The sequence below is a fragment of the Hipposideros armiger genome, unplaced genomic scaffold (assembly GCF_001890085.2).
Source record: "Hipposideros armiger isolate ML-2016 unplaced genomic scaffold, ASM189008v1 scaffold_9, whole genome shotgun sequence".
NCBI lineage: Eukaryota > Metazoa > Chordata > Mammalia > Chiroptera > Hipposideridae > Hipposideros > Hipposideros armiger.
In genome coordinates this window covers 5510295-5529982 of record NW_017731359.1, presented here as the reverse complement: position 1 = coordinate 5529982, position 19688 = coordinate 5510295, and the positions used below count along the sequence as shown (strand labels likewise).

Here is a 19688-nt window from a genome sequence, read left to right as displayed (position 1 = left end):
TAGACTGAAGAACAAAACAACAGCAACTTGTCTGTTCCCCTTCCCCCAATTCCCCAGCACTGTTCCCATCCCCCCAATTCCCCAATAAAAATCTTCAAAAAAAAAAAAAGGTTAAGATGGTAATGTTTATGTTATGTGTATTCTGTTACATTAAAAAAAATGTTTTAAGTCAGTGTTATACAGAAAATTTGTGGGTTTTTCATGCACGGAATCTTAGGTACACTATTATTTAAATTAACCCAAAAGTAAGTGTGTGTGTGTGTGTGTGTGTGTGTGTGTACACACACGTGTGTGCACAAAGACAGTGGTTAAGAGCCCAGACTATAGAGCAGAGGTTCTCAACCTGTGGGTCGTGACCCCTTTGGGGGTCGAACGACCCTTTCACAGGGGTCGCCGGGTACTCGTATATGGGCGTATCTGCATGTGGGCCTGGAGATGGATAGAGGAGCAGTGTCTCTCTTCCTAAGACCATCGAAAAGATGTGTTTTCTGATGGTCTTAGGTGACCCCTGTGAAAGGTTGAGAACCACTGCTCTAGAGCCACACTGCAGGGTCTGAATCTGGCTCTGCCGCTCATCAGACAACTTACTTCACCTTTCTATGGCTAACTTTCCTCATCTATAAAATAGGGCTAACAATTGTGCCTATCTCAGTAGGTCATTGTGAAGATTGAGTATATGTGAAAGCACTTTTAGAGTATGTGGCACTGACTAGATGTCAGCTGCTATTGATGTTATTTCATATATATATTTCCTATTACGTTACAATTTTTTTTAGAATAAATTTAAAAACTCAAGCCTACTCCATGCTTAATGTATAAAGTTATCTTTAAATGATTGATATTTCTCTTTATCAATGAATGAATTGATTTAATAGGCTGATAGCAACTGATGGTGTCCCCAAGAATACTTATTAGCCAGGGGAAGAAACAGGAGGACTATAATGCAATACATTTGTTTTCTTTGAAGCTTTTATAATTCTTGTGATTAAATTTCCCACAGCCTTTTCTTTCAGAATGCTTGTATCTGTAATAATAAGTTTTAAAATGTATAATATGTATTTGTTATACTTCTGAACCTTTTTTGCTCATGCTGTTTATTCCCTGGCCAAGAATATACTTTTCCACCCATTTATCAAGGCCCTTCTTAAATGTTATCTGTCAGTCTCTTCTCCGGTCTTGTTAATCATTATTAGCCCTTCCACTTTGTAGTTTCCAGAGCACTTCTTATTTCTGTTATTGTTCTTACTGAACAGTATGTTGAAACAATTATAAATGTGTCTGTCCTCCGTTCTATGATGATCCCCAATGAGATGGGGCCCTTCATTTTTTAACTTCCACACTACCCACCACAGTGTTTTTTACATTGTGTTTAGTTGTCAAATGGAGTTCATCAAAGAACAGCTCCTATCCTGCCTGTCTGTAAACTAGAGTTACAGGATAGCCTGTAGGTTAAAGTATTTAGAATAATACATGTTAATGGTCTCTGGAGAGATTTAAAATGTTTGTAATTTGTTGGGTTATGTTAATTAGATAATTGATTAAGTAATGAGCCCCAACTGTGTTGTGCTGGATTCTGCATTAGGGACTAGGAAATATATAGATGAAAATACATGGTTTCTGTCCTTGAGCAACTATCAGTCTTGAGGGAAGATAAATGTATAAACAGATAATTGCAGTCTACTTTAATAGCAGCCATACATAATGGAGGTTCAGAAAGGGAACAGTGGCAGTGTGTAGGATGGATTGCTTACATCTGCTTGGGGGATTCACAGGAGAATGCATTTTCAGGGATTTGAAGGAAGAGTGAGTTTACCAGGTGGACAAGCCAGGGAAAACATTGTGCACAGAAGGAATAGTATATGCAAAGGAGTGAAGGAGTAAGAGATCTTGCCGTGTCAGAGAACATGATTGGTCAGTCTTTTTGAAGCAAGCTACCATGGCTTTAAATGAATGTAAGAATAATTTTATTAAAAAGTGCCTTTTCAGCTACATTATATTTGAAGAATAACTATTTAACAATTAATGTAACAATTCTTTAGGAAGTTGTATGTATTTTGCTTTAAATAAAATACTAAATTAGTTGAGACTAAGAATTGTCTTTTCTAAATGTTAGTTTGATTGTTCTTATAGTGTTACTTGAAGAAAAACATTTTGGTGTGTGTGTTTATTATTTGTGTATGAACAAAAATATAGTCTGTTGATGGAGGTGTCAAAGAATTTATTGCTCAGATAGTTTCCAGTTGTTTTTTTGTCATTGATTTTAGAGCATGGGCTTTGTAGTCAGGCCTAGTTGAGAGTCCTGTTCCATCACTTTCCAATCTCTCTTAAGCCTGTTTTCTCATAGAAATTGTTGTGAGAATTAAATGGGAAATGCTTGTAAGGCACTTAGTATGGTGCTTGGTATGTGTATGCCTACAGTAAATAATAGCTCTAAAGTACTTCTTTAGCACTAAAAGCTCTACCACAGTGATGGTTCCAGTTAATTGAATTATCTGGCTAACAAGAACATCCTTTTAGTTCTCTAAAGTATATCAGGGCACTTTCCTTACATTATGACCTAGAGCATAGAAAAAAATGGTTAGATTTTCATCAATGATTTAAGATCCTGTAGTCCCTTGTGGATGTAATTTAAAATGTCAGTTCTTGTAGAGAGCTGTCATTTAGAAAATTGGGCTGGAATCGGACTCCAGAGGTTGCACTGGCAGTCACTTAGGGGAGTTTGGGGTGGTGCATGTCTTTTGGCACTTTGCACATGTGTAATTTTTCTTCCTTTTAAAAAAAAATCCATAACAAATTCCTTATGTCAGCTTATTTTCTTGCAGTTTAACTCCTTTTTCCCAAAAGGAGAACATTGGAGAAAAATTTGTGTCCCTTCCTGTAATTTAAACATCTGTAGGATGTTTATATAATCAGGCATCCTTTGTTTTTGGTTTTGTTTTTTTAAAAAGTCACAATTTTATAAAAAATGGTTTTCTTACATTCACTTTACATTGTTACTACAATTGAAGAAACTGAGACTCTGAGAAAAATTAATTGACTTGCTTTCTTTCAAATAGTTGGTTAATGCAAGGAAGAGTGAAGACTTAAACCAGTTTCCTAACCAAAAGGTCTCCACAAATACAGCCTAGCACTGGGAAATGAATTTCCACATCACCCATAAAGATGATTAAGTTGAAAAATAAAATCTGCTAGGAGAGATTAGAAACCATTTTGCCTGGAAAAGAAAAAGCTGAGGCACAACAGAATAATAATGGTTCTAGTGGGTGGTCCTGATGCCTGACTGGAAACGAGGGCCAAGGAGCAGTGGTAACTCTTGGGTGGCAGTAACCCAGGAGATGGTCCTTGGAAGCTTGAGATCCTGGCGGCACCAAGGCATAGCAGTGTCCCACCCCTGTTTGGATAACCTCTGAGGCCTCTGGCCCTGCCATGCTAAACTTGTAATGGTGGTGTTCATGAGCATTTAATATATGTGTAAGGTTGAGGTTACTGACAATGGGAAGCCAAACTCCAAGTAGTTAATGGCCCAAGGGATTTTGCTTTTTGCCAGTATCTTTTAACCTGAAATCAGTTAGAAAACTCCTTGGGCATATTTCTATTTCATCATCTGTAAAATTTAGAAAGTTTTAAATCTAATTCATGGTAGGAGTTAACTTTTTTTTTTCTAGTTTTTCTGGGAAAGGATATTTTACTAGTATGGTATTTTCTTTACCTTCCAGAGATAATAGCAGATTATCATTAACTTGGCAAATGAAAAACTACATTGAAATGAAGAAACATTGTTTATTTTCATAACCTTGTTCAAAATACTGTTAAATCTTTGGTGTATAATCAAATGATATGCAAAAGGTATAGAACACTGTATAATATCTTACCCAATGAGTATTTTTTTAAAAGGAATACATAAACATACTTGTTTGAGTGTTCATAGTCTCTCTAGTGGGATATGTAAGAAACTGGAACTGGAAACGGCGGGGGGAATCAGCTATCTAGGGGCCACACGGGAGGGTTTTCACTATTTTTATCTTTTGTGCCTTTTGACTTTTGTGTCATGTGCATCTATTATCTATTTAGAAAAGAAATTAAATATTTTTAGTGTTAACACAGAATGATGAAAACAGAAGATTCTAGAACTTGCTATCTGTATTCTCCGGCATATAGGCTGTTTTTAAAACTATGAAATCCTTTCTTCATTTGAAATTTTATACAGAACCCTAATATATAAAATAGATATAGGGACACTTCTCTGAAGCAGGGTAGGGATTATTTTGGGCTTTCTCTGGAGTCCCTGGGGTATTTTCAGGGAACCCAGTAGCTGGCAGCATGTAACTTTTGAGAACCTTTGATATAGAAGAATGAGTATGAGGTTTGTAATAGATTTTCCTGGTTTCAAATCCTAGCTCCACTGCTTATTGCTATGTGACATTGGGAAAGTTGCCTATTCTCTTGAACCTCATCTGTAAAAACAGGGCTAACACCCTTCCTCCTGGGTTGCTGTTTATTTAGCTCAGTACCTGATACTTACATTGGGGCCCAGTGAAAGCTAGTTTCTTCACCCCCTCATTCTATGCACCTTGGCTCACAACCTGTCTGGAGCAGCAGTAAAGGTAGGCGTATCTTAACTTCAGATACTATTTTCCCAAGCTACTTCAGATCCTGGATTTTGAACTTCTTAGATCTGTGGGAGGTCAAGATAGCTGTTAGACAGGGAGCTCAGTAGTGTGACTGGGAAAGGATGCAAAGAGAACTTTCCAAGCTTTGTTAATGTTATATTTCTTGATCTGGGTGCTAGTTAACATGGGTATGTTCACTTAATGAAAACTCATGAAGTTATATACAAGGTGTGATTTTAAAAAAATACGGTGAATGTGTAATTTATTACAGTAAAAGACACATTGTCATTAAACCCTCCCTCAAAATACCATCATCCCTGCTCCGCCCCCCCCCCCCCCCCCCCCCCGCTTTATCCCATCATTCTTGCTGCTTTGTGAAGCAGTTCTGGAAGTCCTTTTTCATGAGTGTCTTTAGTTGCACTGTTGTGGCTGCCTCAATGTCCTGAATCAATTCAAAACATCTACCTTTCATAGTCATTTTGACTTTATGGAAGAGCCAGAAGTCTCACAGTGCCTGATCCAGTGAATAAGGTGGATGAGGATACACCATAACGTTTTTATTTGACAGAAATTGCCATATACCAGAAGCGATGTGTGACATGAAGTGTTGTCATGATGGAGGATGATTTATGGCACACTTTAAAATACAACCTTCTCTCAACCATAGCTCATACCCGACTGCACCAAACTAGTTGAATCTTGTCACACACTGTCACTAAAGTTCAGTGCACCGCTTCCCATATTGAAGATCCCTGCCTTTCTGTTGGATGGCACTCTGCAGCCGCATTCTCCTTTTGTTTGATCACACGTCATATTTATGATTTGTGCACTCTTCTGTACTTTAATAAAAAGTAGACTTTAAAAAAGAAAAAATAATCACAGATGTTTCTTCTATGAAATGCTTGCCTATTTGGTGTCTGTTGCTACATAGAAGTAGCCCAGTGCCTTTTCAGCCTGAGAATTCTTCCATAATTTGAAAATGTTGATTTAGCCCCTAGTTGTTCTCTTCAGGTTACACGTCTCTAAAACTATAATTCAAATGCCTTTCTTTTTGGCTTTTGTGAAGAGAGATTGAGGTTAATAAGGGACAGAATGAGTGCTCTGATCGTAGATAAATTGGAACGATACCTCCATCATTTGCTTGATAGCAGCTTATACACACTCTCTGTGTCAGAGGCTTGCTTTCATCTTTTTTTTTGTTATCTATGTATTACTTTTATTATTCTATGTATTGTTTTTATTATATCTATGTATTATTATTATTATTATAAGTTTCAGGTGTACAAAGCAATGCACTAGTTATGCTAGTGAAAACTCCTCACAAAGTGACAACCTCCCTCCCCCAATCCACCGTCCCCACACTCCATATCCCGTGACTATATATATATTAAATTATAGTTGACATATTATTCAACGGCAGCTTCAGATGTACAGTGCAGTGGTCAGGCCTCTATACCGTCCATGAAGAGGTCTCACTAACAAGACAAGAGTTCATCTGGCCCCCTAAAAAAGATTTACAACATTATTGATTATATTCCCCAAACTGACTTCCCTATCCCTGTGGCAATATTGAAGTTACCAATTTATGTTGTCTTGTCCCTTCCCCTTCTCCCTCATCCCCACCCCCTCCCATCTAGCAGTCATCAGTTTTTCCTCTGTGTCTCTGAGACTATTTCTGTTTACATTGCTTGTTTATTCACTTCTTTAGATTCCACATATAAGTGAGATCATATGGTATTTGTCTTTCTCTGACTTATTTCAGTTAGCGTAATGTTCTTTGTATATCGTTGCAACCATATCGTTGCAAATGGTACGATTTCATTCTTCTTTATAGCTGAGTAATACTCCATTGTGTAAATGTGCCACATTTTCTTTTCTTTTTNCTCTTAACCAAAGCGCCACTCGGCCGGCCCCATTGATGTACTTTTTGAAGTAATTTACTTTGGCAGTCACAAAAAGATGTTTTACCTACAATGTACTGACCTTTCAAAAGTTTTACAGGCATACCTTGGAGATATTGTGGAATTTGGTTCCATATACTGCAGTAAAGCAAATATCACAATAAAACAAGTTACCAATAGGTTTTATATGCATTGGGAAATAAAAAAACCAATTTTTTGGTTTCCCAATGAATATAAAACCTATGTTTACACTATATTATCCTCTGTTAACTGTGCAATGGCATTATATTATTAAAAAAACAATGTACATACCTTAATTTTTAAATACTTTATTGGGGCAGCCGGTTAGCTCAGTTGGTTAGAGTGCAGTGTTCATAACACCAAGATTGCCAGTTTGATCCCTGCATGGACCACCGAGCTGTGCCCTCCACAACTAGATTGAAACAGCTATTTGACTTGGAGCTGATGGGTCCTGGAAAAACACACTGTTCTTCCATTTGAAAAAAAAAAAAATTAAATGTGCATACCTTAAAAAAAGCAAACAAACTTTATTGCTAAAAAATGCTGTTATCTGACCCTTCAGCAAGTTGTAATCTGTTGTGGCAGGGTTGCCACAAACCCTCAGTTTGTAAAAAAATACAGCATAATAAAGTGAAGTACAATTAATGAGGTATGCCTATATTTTGATTCTATGATCATGTTAGAAAAATTGAACTGTTACTCGAATTAACCAATTTTCTATTTGAAGTACCTAATGACATTGATGTAAAAATTGTGTCTTTTAACTTTTTGCAAAGTTTTTCTGTTAATGAAGCCAAACATATCAACTGCTTTTTTTTTGTATATGCTTGAGCATGTGAGTGAAATTAATTTAGAAGTCATTTGATTTAAATGAAAAATTATATTCTACAGAGTGATGTTAAAAGTACTGTTTGCAGCTGCACATGTTAAATTGTTGCCTTTGAAGTATATGTTGATGCTGATGCTTTTTCAGCAGATTTATTTCTTTTGGTTTTCATGTGATCAGTGATACCATTCCACACAGAGAATATTAAATGTCATTATTTTGTGCAAATTACACGTTCATCATCAGCGTTCTTGGAAATAAATTTGACTTTTTTTTTTAAAGATTTTATTGGGGAATTGGGGGAGGGGAACAACAAGTTGCTGTCCTTTTGTTCTTCAGTCTAGTTGTGGAGGAATTCGCTTCACTGGCCCATGTTGATATTATCTTTGCGCTCTTCCCGGCTGAGGCAGGTTGGTCGCCGGCCAGTGGACTGCTGCTCATGGCAGCTCTTGGCAGCTCATGAAAGCTCATGCCTGCTGCCAACCAGCCCCACTGCAGCCTACACTGTTGCCGGCGACTCACGGCAGCCCAGCTCCAGGTCGAGCNGGCTGCTCAGCTCGGGCTGGACTCGAACCACTGTTGCTCAGAGCTCAAACTCTTGAGCGAGCTCTTAACCAACTGAGCCACTTGGCCGGCCCCCACATTTTCTTAATCCATTCGTCTACCGATGGGCATTTCGATTGTTTCCAAGTCTTGGCTATTGTAAATAGCGCTGCAGTGAACATAGGGGTGCATGTATTTTTTCAAATTAGTGTCTTGGGTTTCTCTTGCTTGCATCTTGATTGGCCTCTTAACCTAAAACTGTAATATGGTACTGTTGACTCAATTCAGCTGCAAGGTGGCAGGACACTGAAAGAGATTTTCTCTATTGTTATCTAGAAAATGGTTTCATTTGGTTGGATTATAAAGCATTAACAAATAAGTTGTCTTTAATGTCAGAAAATGGGTAAATAATTATTGTTTATTCTATAGGCAGTTTTAATACAATTCAAAAAATCATAGGAGAATTTTATGTGGAGACTATTTGGAAATAAAAACAGGCAAGAGGTTTTATGTGGTTTTTGTATTTGTGTTTTGTGTGTTTTGGGAGCCTTCAATTCTGTGTGGTCCAAGAAAAAATCCCAGCCTTATTTATTTTAAATTCCCACAGACTTCAGTTTTCAAGTCACTTTACCAACACTCATATTTGTGTAAGGACAAATAAACGTAAGAATCTGTCTATACTGGGCCTTCCTGAGGTATTTTGGGTTAAGGCAGTAGATGAGAGTGAACTTGGAATACGAACTCAGACTAAGAATGAGAATCGTAAAAGGATTAATGACAAAGAGGATACTAGATCTTCTTCTCCCATACTAAGCGAGAGTCTGTCTGTTGTAAGAGACGTAGACTTTATTAAAATTTATTTTGTCTTAACCTTGTTTTAATTTGTAAAAATTATTGTTATCTGCAGGATGCAGATTTTAACATTTGAAAAGTTCATATAGATAAATTGGGAAGTGATGAGTAGCTTTATTGTAATAACAGCAGCATGAGGGCTTACTATGTGCCACCTGTGAGAAATGATAACATAGCTGGATACACTGCAATATTTGCTTTACACTTGATTCTTAAGTGCTCTTATCAGGTGTATCTATCTCCATTTTGAGGAACTGAGGCTGAAAGAGGATAAGAAGCTTGTTTAATCACATAGCTAAGTGTAAAGTAGTAGAGCCATCCCCATCCAAGCCCAGAAATGTAGATTATTTCCACTCTTATTTTGAAATGTCACTTTATATTTTAAGCATTCCTGAAGTGGTTTGTTTTGTTTTGTTTTGTTTTTTAAGATTTTATTGGGGAATTGGGTGAGGGGAACAGCGTTGGGGAATCGGGGAAGGGGAATAGACAAGTTGCTGTCCTTTTGTTCTTCAGTCTAGTTGTGGAGGACGTCGCTTCACTGGCCCATGTTGGTATTATCATTGCGCTCTTCCCGGGTGAGGCAAATTGGTCGCTGGCCCTTGGATGGCTGCCCATGCGGGCTGCCAGCCACTCACGGTAGCTCACGGCAGCCCACTGCAGCAGGGACTGCAGCCTATGCTGTCTCAGGTGACTCATGGCAACCCAGATCCAGGTCAAGCTATTGCTCACCATCTTAGCTGTAGAGGACGCAGCGGCACTGGCCCTAATGTGGGATCCAAACCGGGTCCCTGCTGCTCAGAGGTGGCGTCCCAAGCCAACTCTTAACCAACTCACCACTCGGCTGGCCCCTGAAGTGGTTCTTTAAAGTTCTTTATAAGAACTTTATTTTTGACATGCTGTTAGACGAGCACTTGCAGTCTACTTATGTGACAGTTGTTTATAATTGACTGGTTTTTATCTTTTTAATAAGTTTGGGGAAAGTACATTCCTTTCTTTCATACTAGGACTTAAAATTTCTGCTTGTGTCTCCTCTAGCCTTAGCAATAGGGAAAAAAACAATGACTTAAGGGGCTGACGTTAATGCTAATTGTGAGTTAAAGGTTCATCTTTTTCTAGAGGTCTGACTGCCACCAGCTAACTATATAACCTTAGGGGGAATCACTTAAACTTCTTGGGCTCTGGCTCATCATCTGTAAAATGAGAGTGGAACCAGATCTCTGAAGTACTGTGCTGCTCTAAAAGTCTGTAATTCTGTGTTCTTTTAGCCAAGTGTCAAACATGAAATGATTAGCACAGTATCTGGACATAGTGTACACTCCATAAATTTAGCTATTTTTAATATCTCTTGAAGAATGTTCAGCAATTTGATGACTTTGATAATAAAAGAATAGAAATCAAGAAGTTTTATTCTTTTTCATTTGGGCATCCCTGCTCTTGGTTACGTCTGCACAGTCCTGACCAGTAGGGAAAACTCCCAACACCTGGTGACTTTTTGTCTCTTCATTTTGGACTCACGCCATGATTGCCTCCTAGAAATTGGATTTACCATGTTTCTGGATGATGATATATTAAAAGAAAGAAAATAGGTGCAACTGATAGCAGCCGGTGTGAGCTTCCAAGAGCCGCCGTGAGCAGCCGTGCAGAGGCCAGTGAAGCAACATCCTCTACAACTAGACTAAAGAACAAAAGGACAGCAACTTGTTTGTTCCCCCTTCCCCTGATTTCCCAGCGCTGTTCCCCTCCCCCAATTCTCCAATAAAATCTTTAAAAAAAAGATACTAGAAATTATGGACTTTATGCTTTTAGAATAATCAAGTGCAGAGAGTTTCTTTGCCATCATCTAGTGAGGCTTATTACCCACAGAATTCCTTCTAAAATATCCATCTTCCATTAGAAAACTGCCACAGTACAAAGCACTGCTTCTCAAGATCACTCATTCAGTTGTTTAATTCCAGTCCTGTGGAATCTATCTCACGGAACCTAAATCTGTTTCTCTTATTTGTGTCCATGTTACCGCCCATACATCCTCCTTTCTAGCGTTAAATTTTCCCCCAGCCTCTCAGTTCTCTTATTCTTCCCTCTTCTCTCATTCGTACTCTTATCAGATTTCACCTCCTCTTTTTTTTTTCCTGTTCTTGACCCTCCTTCACAATGTCTTCCTTGCTTCTTCCTCATTCCTTCTTCACAATGTAAATAGAAACTAAAAACACAAATAAATAGCAGAATGATTTTACTCCTTTTCATGCTTTTACCAAAAATATAGACTAACCCATGGCAACCTCTGCACAGCCATGACCACCAATAGGGAGAATTCCAGCTGCTGATGACTGTTCTTTGTACTCCTTTGGAATCATCCCATTATTAAAATAATTTGAAAATTATTCTTATCTCAAGACAAAAGCTAAAATATCTTTTCACAAAGTGTAATTGGTAGGTTTGTAGTGATTTATAAATATATAATTAGAATTGATTTTTCTGTGTTTTTTCATTGCTCAGCCCCTTTCTAACCTTCATTGACTGAAACCAGATGCTCATATCACCATCTCTGATTTTGCAGAATTGATCTGTCCTTACACTACATTTAGCATTGATTCGGTAGGAAACATAAATTGTTTTTCTGATCCATATGTGTTCTATAGCTCTTAAAGTCCAACCATGCAGCATAACTTCAACCTGACTATTTAACTGAAAGAAACGTGCTAAAATTTAGTGTGCCATCTGCTAATAAATAGTAAAAATCTGCTAGAGAAATATGTCAACATTTATAAGAAAAACTACAGAAGTTTGTGTTGTATTTTATTTGATATGTTTGAAAGTGAATAGGCAGTGTCATTTGTCTAAACAACATAACCCTCTTGAGAAATGATGACCTACATAGCTGAAGCTTCTGACTGAACTTGATCTTACAGTACAAGTGTGACTTGTTGAGATTTTTTTTGAAGGTCAAGAATGCCCTTTCTCAAACAGCTGTTTGAGGTATTAAGAATTGAAATCAGTATTTTGATTTTTGGTTGAATTTGTTTCCCAAAACTTATATAGACAATGGAGATTGAATTGGTGATATTGATTCCATTTAGCTAAAGCTTGCATAGGTAATTGCAGTTAGTCTCAATTGCTGGTATATAACATAACAGAGGTGGCTAAAAACAAGATCCACATGAAAAAAGATGGCTTGGATTAGGGTGAGAGTGGTAGAGGTAGTCAGAAGTACTCAGATTCAGGATTATTTAAATGTAGAGCTGTCATAATTTGCTGTTGGGTGTAAGAGAAAGAGAGGGTATAAGTAACCTCAAGGTTTTTGCCTAAACAACTGGTAAAAATGGAGTTGTCCTTATCTAACATAAGAAAGCTGTTACTGAAGGAGCCAGTTTCTGTATACAAACAGATGTTTGTGCTTGACTGACATCTGTAGTCACTAAAGAAAGCTTATGAAAGAAACGTGCACTGAAATTTGTGAAAGAGACTGAAAGTAAATGTTGTGTATAGACCAAAGGGGCACCATGTTTTATAAAACTTTATTAAGCAGAGTGTCATGCACAGTATGCTAGTTGTTCTGTCAACTAATTTGCCATCAATAGTTTAACTAGAAATCTGAAGTAAACTTGAAATCCTCAGTGTTCGTAATTGTCAAGCCTCTTAGTTGTTATAAATATTGTTGTAAAGATATTTCTGGGTATATAAGTGTAACAAAGACTAATTTTATATTTCTATTTTTGCTTTTGAGACAAAATACTTTATCCATAATAATTCTGGATTTACTTGAGGTAGAGATTTTAGCTTGAACTCAGTTGGCAGAGAAGGAATTCAGTAAAATATGAAATTCACTACTATATTTTTCAATTATGATTAGATCTGTGTGATCAGTTTCTTTATCTGTAAAATGGATAAATAATAGCACCTATATTGCAGGTTGTTGGCAGGGATTAAATTAATTCATCCGTTGAAAGTTCTTAGAACAGTGCTCAGTAAATATAAACTATTACCAAAAGGGTAAGTTTGCTTCTAAGGTGATTGGATGATGTGCTAAACCCTCTAGTCCTGAAACTGTAAATGTAGATATGTAGTTCTTTTATACATAGTCGATATTTTAGTAATGCTTTTTAAAATATAATGAGATTTTTATTCTTGGTTTTTAAGAAAACTTTAGCAAAATATTTTATACGTAATTTAAATTGTTCTTTTTTCTCTGACATGTGGAGAGATATTAGCTGAAAATGTTTTAGTTGCAAACTTTTCTTATATGTTACTGTCTTTTATTTTTCTAGCATTTTGATTTTCAAAACATGTTTTGACTCCAAATTATGATTTTTGTCATTACAGGCAAGAAGACAACAAGACCCTAGTCCTGGTTCCAATTTAGGTGGTGGTGATGACCTCAAACTTCGTTAATTAGTAGCACAGCAGATGTGCCCCCCAATCTTTACATATACATACATTGTTTCTAGTCGGCAAAAATAATTGATTGGAAGACCAGAAACTGTGATAACTGGAGGTACTACGGTCTATTTCTCAACCTTAGGCAGTAACAAGGCATCACAAACTGCCATGGTTTTGCACTATGATTATAATATCTGCATTTCTAATTTTGTATGCATGTAGCCAGTAATAATTTTAATTTTTTTTCTATGCAAGCTTACCTTGTTGGCATTATTTTAGTGAGTTGAAACTGTGTACTTGTAAAGCTCTTTTTCCCCCTCCATTTTTATTTAAAAGTTCATGTCAAGAAATTACAATTTTTTTTTTGTTAAAGGTATTTTCCCCTAATCGGTTGCTCTAAATTTCTTTTTTTTTTCTGTAATTTTAGATTTGTCGGTTATACAGCTTCACTTTAGCTAGGCATTGTTGGTATTTTGTTTTGTTTTCCCCTTGTTTTTATTGTCTATAGCATTTTAAAACTGCTGATGTGTTTGCATTATTTACAAGCTAAAAACCTAGTAGCATAGAGCTGTCTGCCACAGCCTTCTAACACAAAGTTTACAGTTGTTCAAGTTGCAGTATCCTTTTAAATGTTGATAATCAGCTCCTTTCTTTCCTTTTTAAACATAAAAATTTTAAATTGGTATTAACTCTAATCTGCCCCAGATCTGTTTTAGATTGTTCTGTAATCATGAGTTTGTGTGGAGATATTCTCCATAGATGATAATATTCTACTGAAATGCCTAAAGAAGTCGCAGGCTGGCTTCTGTTTTATTCAGGGATATTTTTTTTTTAAGTCAATCAGAAAAGGGATACTGGAGCTTCTTCATGTATGTAACAGCATATTAAACTGGAGACAGTGATGAATCAGCTACAAAGGTAATATTGTATTAAAATTATGTTTAACATAGCTGCTTTTATGTGTATTTTATAATGCATGCTTTTGTAAAAACAATTCTGAGTGATGAAAGATTAGTCTTACAGAGAAAATGTTCATCTGTGCAGAGGATACATTTTCTTCCATTAATCTGGAAAATAATTCACAGGTTATATATGGTATTTTCCAAAAGGACTATTAGAACCTTTTGAGATAAATTGGTATAATATTTTTTAAATAGGCTCACTGTAAAATTGAATGCAACTTTTTTTTTAATACAAAACTGGAAAAAAGTGCTAAGTCATTTGGCACCTCCTTACAAATATTTTTCATGATCACATTCATTAAATGTTACTACATTTCTGAATTTTTGCAAAAATGTATTTTATCATAATAGAATGGCATTATTTTAAAGAGTGAAAAACTGACATGGTCAATTCAGAAAATGAACTGAAGTCTGAATAAGGTCATTGCATTTAAAACATATATATATATACTTGATTAATGAGGGAGGTGTGACTTTCATTGTATATAGGTCTTATAATTCATAAACATATCCTGTATCTCAGAATAAAAATGTTTGTTATATATTTGAAGTCATGCATGGTAAGGAGTGTGTTTAAATTGTTATAAACAATAATGCATCATAAAAGACCATGCTGATCTTGTATAACTAAGTACTATGAATGAATTTGGTTGTTATTTGGTGTTGTGCAGCTCACATGTTTACACACTCAGTGCCCTAATTTCCCCTGAGGGACTCGCCTTTTAAGTGGTCCTTACAGTGGTGTTTTAAGGTTACTTTATCACAGAGCTCCTTGGTTTTTGACTTATGCACTTAAATTTTTTTTAAATAACACAATGATGATGGTACATTTTTCTCTATTGCTTCTAGCTGAGGGCTTTTAGTCCACCAGTAACTTAGATCAAATGTTGTTAAATGTTCATGTTGCCATCCTTCTGTAAATACTGAATTTTTCTTGTCATTTAGCACTGTGCTGCTTCCATCTGTCTTAATGCTGGCATTAAGATCATGAGCCCTTTTTCTCCAGTAGTGCAGGCTTTGAAAACTACTTTTATTAAGTTATTGATGCAATTTGATATTTTTCCATAATCTATATTTAAACAAAATTACATCATTGCATCATCTTTTCTAAATTCATCTCCATTAAAACTTGCCTTAAGCTACGAGATTGCTTTTGCCACCATTAGCCATACTGTGTGTTTGTATGTTTAATTGACTTTCACAATAAACTTCTGTGTAGTGAAAACAGGGTCTTGACTCTTTATTGACATAATCCAACAATTTCTGTTCTAGTGTTTGTTATGACAGAACATTGATTTTCTGAACTGTTCTTTCAGCCTGCTTTTTAACCTTAAAAAAACAACACTGGCATCTAGTGGTCATTTCTGCTAATTCCAAAGAAAACCTTTAATGTAAATATCACAAAAAATACTAATTTCCCAATGTATATTATAGTTTTCAAAAAGTCTGGCTTGCTTTACCCATCCTATGAGATATGACTATAAAGTAGTGATTTTGGATGGGAGGAAGAATTCCAAAAATTACACATTCCAAATTAGTAGCATCTTTCAAGCTATTCGTTTTAGGAGTATCCACTGAATTTGATTTTTTTGGGGTGTTATATCTAACATTCTGGGTGGCGAGTACACACTGTGTCATGTAGATGATGTATTACAGAATTGTACACTTGAAATCTATGTAATTTTACTAACTATTGCCACCCCAATAAATTTAATTTAAAGAAAAACATTCTTAGGACTTTTCTTGGCATTTTCCTACAGCAGAAAATTAAGCCTTTTACTTGAGAAGCATGCCTTAAGCTTGATCCATATGAAAAAATTTACTTATTCCCCAGCAGACTTAATGCAAATCACAAATACCTTTAAATGCTGAATTGGCGCCATTAAGCACAATTCCAAAGAATACGATTCATACTCTTAGGGTTAATTTCAATAGTTGTTTGAGCAGTAGCATCATGGTTTTAGTAAGTATATCACCTCTAGAAACAGGTATTTGGATACTATTTGGAGGCTGCTTGGGAAAAGAAGTATCTTACTTGATTTATGCATTATTTGGCAATGGGGACCTTTTTCAAGCTATAAGCCATTGTATGAATTTTCCACTGCTGCATAATACATTGCCCCAAAGCTTAGCAGCTTAAAACAGTAAACATCAGCTCACAGTTTGTGAGGGTCAGAAATCTGGAAAGAAGTTAAATTCAGTGGTCTGGTCCAAGGTCTGTCTTGAGCTTAGAGTTAAGTTGTCAGCCTGGGCTTACAGTCATCTCAAAAGATCCCCTTCCAAGTCCACTCATGTGATCATTGACTGGCCTCAGTTTCTCAGAGACTGTTGGATTAAAGCCCTTGATTCCTTGCTGGGTGTTGGGATAGAGACATCAGTTCCTTGCCATGTGGGTGTCTTCATAGGGCAGCTCATAGCTTGAAAGCTGGCCTCTCCCAGAGCAAGTGATTCAAGGAAGTGCATGCCCAGGATGAAAGCCACAGTCTTTAATAACCTAATCTTGGGTTGCCATATTCTGTATGTTAGAAGTGAGTCACTGGGTCAGGCCCACACTCAAAGGGAGGAGTATTAAGCTTCATCTCTTGAAGGGTGGCATGTCAGAGTTTATGGATGTATTTTTAAAACCACTACAGCCATATTTCCACAACTGTGTGTGTGTGTGTGTGTGTGTGTTTACAAGACAGCATTGGTGTTTTGATCTTCCAAACATTTTTAAAGGTTAGATTTCAGTCTTTTGCAGGCAGATTTCAAAGCATGATTCCCCCTAGATGGCATCAATTTTCTTTCTTGCATCACCACCATCACGTATACATAAATAGCCTTTCAAAAATGTTTCAAGGCTAGAGAGTTGTAGGGTAGAAGTAGCAGCTAGGTTTGTTTAAATATAGGGTACTCAAACAGGTAAGTCACTATTAGTCAACTCTCAACTTTTGGTTAGAATAACTTAAGCTACTTAAGAGTTAAGGTTTTTGTTGACCTTATTCAGGTTTCAGAAACTAGGAAATGTTGAGTAGATAAGATACAGAGGGAAATTTTTTATTTAGAGAAGATAATCTATATCCACGATGTCCAATATGGTAGGAACTAGCTATGTGTGGCTATGGAGCATTTGGAATGTGGCTAGTACAACTGAGAAACTGGATTTTGTATTTTTTTTTTTAATTTAAAACTTAGTGTTCAATATTTTTCTGTTAAACAGAACTTTGTTTTGGGAGGACTACATTTCACTTTAGCCTTTGAAAATTTAGTGTCTGAGTTGAGATACACTGCTAATATGAAATACCAGATAGCAAAGATGTATTATTAAAAAAGGAATGTAGGGGCCGGCCAAGTGGTGCATTGGTTAAGAGCTGGCTTGGGACGCTAGAGAACCCCGGTTCAGATCCCACATGTGAGAGACAGTGACACTGACCTCTACAGCTAAGATGCTGAACAACAGCTCGGCCTGGAGCTGGGCTGCCATGAGTCGCCGGGCGACAGCGTAGGCTGCAGCCCGTTTCAGTGGGTTGCCCTGGGCTACCGTATGTAGCCAGCAGCCAGCATGAGCGGCCAGCAGCCGCAGTGAGTGGCCATCCAGAACCCGGCGACTGATCTGCCTCACCCGGGAAGAGCGCAATGATGGTGCCAACTTGGGCCAGTGAAGCAACGTCCTCCACAACTAGACTGAAGAACAAAAGGACAGCAACTTGTCTGTTCCCCTTCCCCCAATTCCCCAGCACTGTTCCCATTCCCTAATTCCCCAATACAAAAAAATCTTTAAAAAAAAAAAAAGGAATGTAGGATATTTCACTTAATCTTTTAAATTTGATTATATATGTTTTTATATGCTGAATTATATTGATTTTTGATATATTGGGTTAAATAAAATTAAGTTTTTGTTTTTCCTTTTTAATGTAGCTGTAGAATGTTTATAATTGCATACATTGGCTCACATCATTATCAAGATTTTAAGTGGGCAAAAGACATAGGTCATACAACCAAAAGGAAAAAATAAGTTAAAATATTGAGACTTACTATTAATGTTTAAAAAAAGATTAAAACAGAGTATTATTTTACCCCCTAGGATATTTAGTAAAAATGTATATTCAGTACTCAAAATATACATGGTCCCTGCCCTCAGAAAATCTACAGTCTAGTTTAAAAACTGACCAAAAGCAGTAATAACATTTTAAGTTATTAGAAGTGCTGGCTGTTACAGGGTACATCTAACCTGGTCTGGTTGTTCAATAAAAGGCTTCCTTGAGACATTTGAGCTGAAATCCAAAGGGTGGCAGACATTTTGCCAGCCAAGAGTGACAGAAATATTACAGGCAGCCAGGCCAAGAGCATGGCAAGTTTGAGAAACTAAAAGCAGTTGAGTATGACGAACATGGAATGGAGGGGGCTGCAGCAGTGAGATGAATCTGCAAGGGTCAGCAGAGGCCCCGGTGAGGGCCACAAGCAGTGCTGGTTGGACTTTTACAGCCATGTGAAAACGTTTGGACCATTCCTAAGGAAGCCACTGACTGGTTTTAGTTTGAGGGACCAGGTGCTCAATAAAGCTAATTTTGGCTGGAGAGAAAAGACTAGAAGCAGAAAGTCAGTCTCATTGATCATATGGTCACCCAGTAGGGAGAGTAAGAGTGGCTTAGTGATCATGGAGACATTCCAAACCTGAGAAGAAAGTACAGGAGGCATAATTGACAGTTTTCTAGTTTGCCTTACTAGGATAGGCTGGTTATGTTGCCTTAAAACCCCCCAAATTTTATTGGCTTAAAGACTACCTTTTATTTGCTAAATAATCATCAGTGGTTGAACTAGGCTGATACAGCAGTCACTGGAACATTGTCAGCTATGTGACACAGCCAAGAAGATAATGTAATTAAAAGTGCACTGGCTTTTAAAACTTAACCTGAAATTGACACATGTTGACTTCTGTGTACATTTCATTGAACCTAGCAAATCACAAGGCCATGTCCAACTTCACCTGGGCAGGGGACTGCAATCATACCTTTTGCCCAGAAATTAGTCAAGATATTCGGGAATAGCTCTAATGACTATCACAAGCCACCCTTTCAATTATTAAATATTTAATTTTACTCTCCTTTTCTCAAGAAAATACATCTACCATGGGAGACAACCTCAAATTCCCAGCTGGTCAGGCATTGAGCTAAAATTCTAGGATATGTGGTTACCTGCCCTCTACACAGCCAGTATACAGTGGTGAAATAGGGACAGGAAAACTGCAGGAAACACTGCCATTCAGAAAGGGGAAGAATAAAGTCACTAGTCTGTAACAATTATGAAATGTCATTGGGGAGACCATTTGCGGGCCCTCTAAAGAGAGGGGAGTGTTCTTTATAAAGCTGATGGAATCCACTGTTTTCCATGACCCTTGGCTCCATCCCTGATTTGCTGGATGCAGTTATCTTTTATTTCTTCTTTCAAACTGGCTTTTTTTTTTCCCTCCTCGACAAATACAACCAATTAGTAACCATGGTACTTAGATCCTGTTTTCCAAGTTCTTCATCTAGGGCTTCAAACAGTACCTTTCCTGCCCTCTAAGTTATCACATGTGAGTTGTTTGTTTTTTAGCTGAGCCATCCTACACATGTGA

The 19688-nt window shown here is 37.0% G+C and overlaps 1 protein-coding gene across 2 annotated transcripts in view; it reads left to right on the top strand.

The window, feature by feature from the left end:
- Positions 1-15319, top strand: part of CBFB (core-binding factor subunit beta) — a 66129-nt gene extending 50810 nt beyond the window's left edge. For both annotated transcript variants that reach the window (XM_019656688.1, XM_019656698.1), the window contains exon 6: positions 13074-15319. In XM_019656688.1, coding sequence (XP_019512233.1) covers positions 13074-13142 — 69 coding nt within the window. In that variant the 3' untranslated portion in view covers positions 13143-15319. The remainder of the gene's footprint in view (positions 1-13073) is intronic.
- Positions 15320-19688: the final 4369 nt, after the last annotated feature.